The sequence below is a fragment of the Pinus tabuliformis genome, chromosome 1_1, assembly GCF_031772625.1.
Source record: "Pinus tabuliformis cultivar Carrire ecotype Pingquan chromosome 1_1, CPIR1, whole genome shotgun sequence".
Lineage (NCBI taxonomy): Eukaryota > Viridiplantae > Streptophyta > Pinopsida > Pinales > Pinaceae > Pinus > Pinus tabuliformis.
Genome location: NC_142297.1, coordinates 853,050,826 through 853,058,334, shown reverse-complemented (window position 1 = coordinate 853,058,334; position 7,509 = coordinate 853,050,826). Strand labels below are relative to the sequence as shown.

Sequence of the window (7,509 nt, the reverse complement as noted above, 5' to 3'; positions counted from 1 at the left end):
ACTAAACACATTGGCACATAAATATGAAGAAAACACTGATATATATGATGTCAAATAGAAATGATATATCAAAGGCGATACCAAATCGTGCTAATCCCTGATAATTGTCCATTCAAGGACTCAAATGTGGAGAACCAATACAAAATAACATCACATATAATAATAAAAGTATCTCATCATCATGAGTTACATGTAGCATAACAAATAAAACTAGCAGCTATCTATCTACTGCCCTCTCCCCCTTTTACGGGAAAACATGATGGGCTGTTTGTCAGGCCTGCCCCTAGTAGTAGAAGGCCCTGACACTGCCTCTGCACCTAATGTCAAATAATGAGTGATAGGCATGGAGCTATGCTCTCCTATATCTATAGCAGATGGTGTTGATGCTGATGCTCCCGCAGTGTCCTCCTCCAGCTCCTCCTGCTCCTCCTCTAAGTGCTGCTGCTCCTCTGACTCCGAGTCCTCCTCTTGCTGCCCCTGCTCTAATGGATCATCTGCCACTGGCTCCTCCAACCATGAAGGTGACTCCTCCAATATGGGCTCCTGAGACTCCACCCTCCACGGAGACAATACATCAATATTGTCTAAGGAAATGGCATCTGGATCCACTGGTGATTCTATTTGCCTCACTCGAAGTCGGATGTTGTAATGCACATACACCAAATTGTTGAGGCGTGCGAACTCCAACCTGTAAGAGTGTCAAAAAAAGTAATGAGTCTTGACTCTTGACTCTTGAGTCTTGACACTTGAAGGTCATAAATTAAAAATTAAAAATTACAATAAGTGTAATTGCTCAACTGAAGGCTTGAGTTCAAAGTTATACCTGTTGCGCTTTTTGGCGTGTATTTTCTCAAATACACTCCAATTGCGCTCACACCCTGAAGAGCTACATGTTTGACTCAAGATTCGTATAGCCAAATTTTGCAAATTTGGTACCCTTGCACCATAGCTTCGCCACCAAAGATCTACAACAAAATAATGAAATAAAAAATTCAAAAACTTAAAAGTTAAAACATAATTAAATTCAAATTTATAATTTCTAATGAGTGATGACTTGTCACTTACGTGGCATGAAGAGGGCCCTTTCCTTAATGGCATCATCAAAGCCAAATAGGCCAACACAATCCTGATAATTATGTATCTCGCGGCTGATTTTGAGACGAAGCTCAGAATCAGGTACCATCCTCTCAATACAGGAATGGAGCCCTTCAATCACCTCGCCATCAAAACGAAAATTGCATTTGTATGCAAATGCAGGGTTGAGGAAGAGTGCTGCTGCATGAATGGGTCGATGAAGCATCCCTGTCCACCGACTATCGATCACATCCCATAACATCATCTGCCTATTAAGGCCAGCAGAACCCTTGTCTGCATAATAGGAACGAATGGCCTCCTTGGCCCTATCCATGCCCTCATACAAATAAGGCATTGCAGGCTTCTCTCCATCCACCAATCTAAGAACCTTTACTATAGGTTCGCTAACTGCACATGCTTCTTCTACTCCATGCCAAAATGTCTCAGAGTACACCATTTTTTCAATGGCTTTCCCATCAGGTCTCCTGCTGTATCTACAACCACGCCAATCATTAGACACAAACATTTGCTTCAACTCGTACTGACATCGAAGCAAAGACTGAAGAGTAATAAAGGTTGTGGCAAAACGTGTGATGGCAGGACGCCGCAACTCCTTGTTTCCTGTGAACCTCCTCATAAGGCTAAGAACAATAGCATGGTTATAAATAAACTTGGGGATGCTCCTAGCCATATGAACTGCCTCCTTGATGAAGGAGAGTTTCCCCATATCCTCAAGCAACAAATCAAGACAATGCGCTGCACATGGAGTCCAGAACAATGTGGGATGCCTCTCCATAAGCATTCTGCCGGCAGACACATAATTAGCTGCATTGTCTGTTACGACTTGCACCACATTCTGCACACCAATCTCCTGAATGAACCCATCTAACAACTCACATATCGTTGCTGCATCTTTGATATGTTCTGATGCATCCAACGATTTAATAAACATGGTACCTTTAGGACAATGTACCAAGAAATTTAGAAGGGTCCTACCCTTCCTATCTGTCCAACCATCAGACATCACTGTGCATCCAGTGACTTCCCATGTCTGTTTCAACTCCGCCAATCTAGAGTTGATGTCCTCTTTTTCTGCTTGAAGAATTGGCCCCCGCAACTCCTCATATGTGGCACTTTTGTACCCTGGGCCCACAACAGCAATAGCATCACACATTGGTTGCCAAAATGGATTGGTTTTTGTGATGCTGAGAGGTAAGTCGCTCCAATAAATACACCTCCCCATGACTCTATCTGCTTCTTCCTTCTCCTTTTTTTTGACAAGCGATTTTATGCCAGGTTGTGCTCCAGCTCCTGTTCGTGGAACAAAAAATGATGACCTCGCATTCACACTAGCATGTGATGGTGTGCCAGTTGTGGAGCCCCTCCCACTAGCGCCAGTAGGGCCACTACCCTGAACATCAAAATCATGAGAAGATATCCCAAAGGATCTACCTGCACGTTCAGCTTTGTTTCTTTCCGCCTCTTCCTTCTTTCTGTCCTTTTCTTCAATTGCCTCAAGAGCTTTTCGTATAAGCTCCGGACTAGAAACTCTACAAATGCCAACATCATGTCCAGGGAGTCTAGCAAGATGGTATTTCAGTCGTGTAACCCCACCTGTCATCTTGTCCCCACACAATTTGCATGAAAGATATGCACGATTTGTCCCACCATCAGGGATCCCATACTCCCAAAATGGGTCCAAGTTTTTTGGCATATTTGTATTTTGTAGTGGGCTCCGGCTAACTCAAAAGGAAACCTACAGCACCAAAAAAAATTTAGAATTAGTAACTTAATAAGTTATTAAGCAATATATAACCCTTGTTTTTTTAATATATAAAATTTAAATTTATAAAATTCTGAAGAAAAGCTTAGATCGATCATCGAACTACCCAGAAGAAATGTCAAGCATAAAATCAAAATTCTGGGCAATTCTGTGAATAAAACACTGCAGACCTGGGCCCATAGACTGAAGTTCTCAAGGGAATCGAACGGGCTATTGACACTTATCGAAAGATGGACTGCTGTTTTTTGAATTTTCTGACCAAAATAAAATAACATCTTTAAAAAATTAGCCAATGATGTGGCTAAGTTAATGTTTACAATGTACATTGTCTCACAGGTCTGAGCTCTAAAAGGTCTTCACTGAATTTGGTAATTAACAATTTAACACAGGTCCAAATTTTTCTACAAATGCTACAGGTCTATAATTCCAAATTTTTCTACAAATGCTACAGGTCTATAATTCCAAATTGCTACTAATTAATGGCAGCATGACAGCAGTAATCTTGATTCTTGACATAGTGACCTGATGACTGTAATGATAGTTGTTGTAACTTGTGACATGACAGTGACATAGAATTAGGCTTGCACTCCATTACAGTGGTGACACAATGATTCTCATTAACACAGTGACAATCTCTGTGGTAACTTGACACACATCTCAAAAGCTCTCTATTTCAGTATAAACAATGTGAAGGATCGCTTGACTGCAGCTCATGACTTGTTCTTACAATGGCTCTGGTTTGCATCTTTAATGGTGTCACTATACTCTGCATTATACTGTGGCATTGGGTTCGATAACATGTGGTGGCATAGTCTCATATGGCAGTGACAAAGACACATGGTTTTAAGTTTTTATTATTTAACATTCACACATAAGTTATACATTTTGTCTATGTATCATTAAGGACTTTGGACAGTATCGAATTCCCATCCGAGACAACCAACTCTGATTTCTCATGTCCGGGACTAAAAATTGATGCCAACGTTTTTCTCGGACACTGTAATTTTAACGAATTATTTTTCTGTGGGAGATAATAATAGTACCAAAATTTTTCTTTGGGACTGTGAGTAATGTTAAGTTGTTAACCTTTTCTTCTATTCCCAGCAGTGTTGAAAATTTTTCTTTGGTATTCAGACAGACATGATATTCAGACATGATATTAAACCCTCCGCAGCCAAAGTATTAAGTTTTAACGGTTGGGGAATACGTATTACGCATACCTGGAAAGTTGTAAACACATAAACTGGAACCCTCCGCAGCCAAAACCCTCCGCAGCCACCGTTCGAACTTCGCAGCGTCTCCAGGCTCCAGCTCTAACGAAAACTCGAAACAGAAATGGATCATTTACGGCCAAACCCCAATTTATAAATGCTGCCGGCGATTTTTATGGTCGTCGCGCGATATTTGTAAAAAAATCGCCGAGATTTCGGATATATCGCGAGAAATTCAAAACTAGAAAAAATCGCGAGAAATTACAGCCGAAATTTCGTTTTGGTAAAAATCTCGCGATATTTACGATTTTCGCCGAAATATCGGCGATATTTTCAACACTGGTAAATACATAGCAGAGCAACAGAGTTAGTACTAGGAGGATCAGCACAGAGCCGAGAGAGGGACGCAGAGCCATCTAGAGGGCAGGCAGAGGCAGCCAGGAGCCGCGCAGAGCTAGAGAGGGCCAGTGTGTGAGATGCAGAGGGTCCAGGGGCTGATGCAAAGGCTCCGAAAGCTGACGCAAAGCCCAGAGAGGCTGACACTGGGCCAGAGAGGCTGACGTAGGGCCTAGAGGCAGTGCTGGGAACATTTCGTGGGATAGAATGAGAGCTAGAGAGTTGGATAGGGTGACACAGTCCTTATCAGAGTGACACAAAGCAACATAAGCTGCATTGTTGCTGTGGGATTCTTCATTCGGTGTTTTAGCCGGAATATCTATCTCTAACTGAGAGGTAGTACTGCTGAGGGCATTCTTTTTTGGGTGAACCATTTCTGGCACCCAGGTTGTATTTTGTAACTACATAATAATAAAACCCTCTAAATAGCTGCACTGGTTTTCCCGCATTGGGTTTTTCCGGGGACATTAGTCCAAAAACAACGGTGTCACTTGTGTGCTTGTTTACTTTCAGTTGATGATCTGTAGATGTTGATACTGTACTTGTAATTATTTTTAGTATTTAAATACTAAATAACCTGTTAAGTAACTGAACAAGTAAGAAGAAATAAATCAGATAGTACATAAAGAATTTCTAACAAGTTAAACTTAGAAATTCTAACATTTTGAAACCAAGCCCTACTAGAAAGGATTATACTTAGGGAAAATCCTTCAACAAATAGATCAACTATGATGCAAAATAAACCGAATCCCTTGGTGAGGATCACTAAGGTATGGCCCAACAAAAAGAAACAAACTCTACCTTACATCAACAAGAGAGATGTGCGTGTAAAAACCTAGACATCCCTTAGAAAGTGACTAAGTTTCCTTTCAAATGCGTTGATCTAGTTAGTTTTTGTAGTATTCTTTAGTTATCCACAAATCCTCTTAAGAAATATTTGAATCAACGAAGAAATATAATTCATGATGAACACCAAAGATTTCATGAAAATGTTTCACATTATGGAAAATTGATTTCAACAATTCACAATGATCTATAAACGAGGGAGATTTCTGTATTTATAGGTTAGGATCTCAACATCTTTCCTCCTTTTGATTGAAAAAACAAGTGACTTTTCATCCACAATATGCTTGACGATTAAGTCAAACTACAAGTTATTTCATTACATTACCTAAAACTGAAAATAGGTGAGACATCCCACCATTTAGAGGTTAGATTTGACAAAAGGAGGTCTGAATTGACCTAAGGGTACAACGTTCCATCAAGAATAGCTTGAAATTGCTTGAAAAATTAATTTGAGTGGTTAGGAAGTAAAAAATTTCCACTTTGTTTGAACAATGCTTGAAAGAGGACATTGTGCTTTCCAACGGCTAGTATAATGTGGAAAACCTCCCTTTTCTTGGTGCGAAGATGATTCAAACCATGCTTTTAGGCTCCTTTCTTGATTTTGACTCGAAATGTCCCTTGGATTGTTTGGAGACTTAAATGATCTTCTGTTTTGCCTCAACATTCCTCCAAATTGACCTCTACATGGTCTAATGGGTAGAAAGGGAAGAGGAAACTACTTGTTTGGATCCATTTGCCTGCTTTTTGTGTGTTTTAAGGCTTGAAATTTCTTGCACATTAGTTGCCCTTAGTCTATGATGTGTCCTTGACTTGCTTTTACATCTTGCTTACTCAACACATTTTCCATGTTACCCCTTTTAACCTATTCTTGCACCAGGGGAAGTAACCTTGTTTTGAAGGTACCTAAAAGATGCAAATGGGACATTAAAGGGGGTGTTAAGAGTGCTTTTACTTGGATTTGATTACTCTTGAGTTGGAGGTCGCAAGATTTTTTTTCACCGCGTTGGAGGCCGTGGGTCACTGCATTAGGGATCTCTAATGCATCACAAACTTTGAGACCTCCATGAAGAATGATGGTCATAGCCATAGAGGTGTGCATACATATGGATATGGTTGATTTGCGAAACAAAGACTCTTTATAGGGCTACTGAACAAGGGCTCCCATAAATCATCACTCATCGTAGATCCACCTCCTGATGTTCGCATATGACAGTAAGAGATAAGAATGTTGCTTGATGCTTTCTTTCACATACGATTCTTCTCTTTTCATGACCCATCGACTGCTGAATGAAATCCTTTCCTTCTAGTACTAACCTTTCTCTAGTGGCTTGTGGATTAGACTAGCCTCATAAGGTTTTCACAATTAATATTCTCTTGCAAGTTGAGTGATGCTCTGCTTTTGGGAGGGACCATTGTGAGAAAAACCTATGCCTTATGTGGTGAGGTTTTCTCCAAAAAAATAATAGCACCCCCATTCTAAATTTTAATAATGAACCCTTTTTCCTATATCCTCTCTCTCTATTTTTTTTTGTTTTCCCTTTCCTCAACTACATCACCCCTAATGGGTCTCTCTAGGTCATTTTCTTAGGTAGGGCTCGACTTGAGATGGCTTCTTCTTAGATGGGACCAATGACCGTGCCTTTCCATTGCCTATTAAGGACTTTGGTCTTGGTTGTCGCATCCTATAGACTGCAGCTATGGGATCACATCTCTAGCCATTGCTCCAATGTTTTCTTCCCCTCGTCTATTACATTCCCCAGTTTAATGCTAATATTGTCAACTTTTTCATATCTTCTTTATTTGTGCTCCAGAGTTCTCAATTCTAGCCTCTTTCATTTGCTATCTCAAATTTTGTTGCCACCTCTTACTTCTTGGCTTTAATTGTTCATCTCTATTATTGTCCCCTCTTGTGTATTTGATTCAGTTTTTTGGTCCTGGCTTCTGTAAATTTGATCTCTCTTTCCTCCACTAGTTAATCTCTACCTAGGTCACTTGTCCCTCCTTGTCCTCTTCTCACCTTCACTCGCTTCTCAACCTCATTGAGATTTGCAATTGTTATCGTCTCCTTGTATGTGGCAAGGCATTTACTTTTATGTTGAAGGTTGTGTTACCAAAATATAGTAGGTCCTAGGGAGGGAAAGGCTATGGGTCAAAGAGGTAAACTAAGTGATAACAATGGGACGATGTCCCACTGTCACA

At 40.3% G+C, this 7,509-nt stretch overlaps 1 protein-coding gene across 1 annotated transcript; it reads right to left on the bottom strand.

Moving 5' to 3' along the window:
* Window positions 1-526: 526 nt before the first annotated feature.
* On the bottom strand, window positions 527-2,825 carry LOC149216953 (uncharacterized). Its single transcript, XM_089392866.1, has 2 exons — window positions 1,066-2,825; window positions 527-965 (listed from the first exon to the last, which is right to left on the bottom strand). Exons 1-2 carry the CDS (start codon window positions 2,786-2,788, stop codon window positions 775-777), a joined length of 1,914 nt encoding a protein of 637 aa, XP_089248992.1. The 5' UTR covers window positions 2,789-2,825; the 3' UTR covers window positions 527-774.
* Window positions 2,826-7,509: the final 4,684 nt, after the last annotated feature.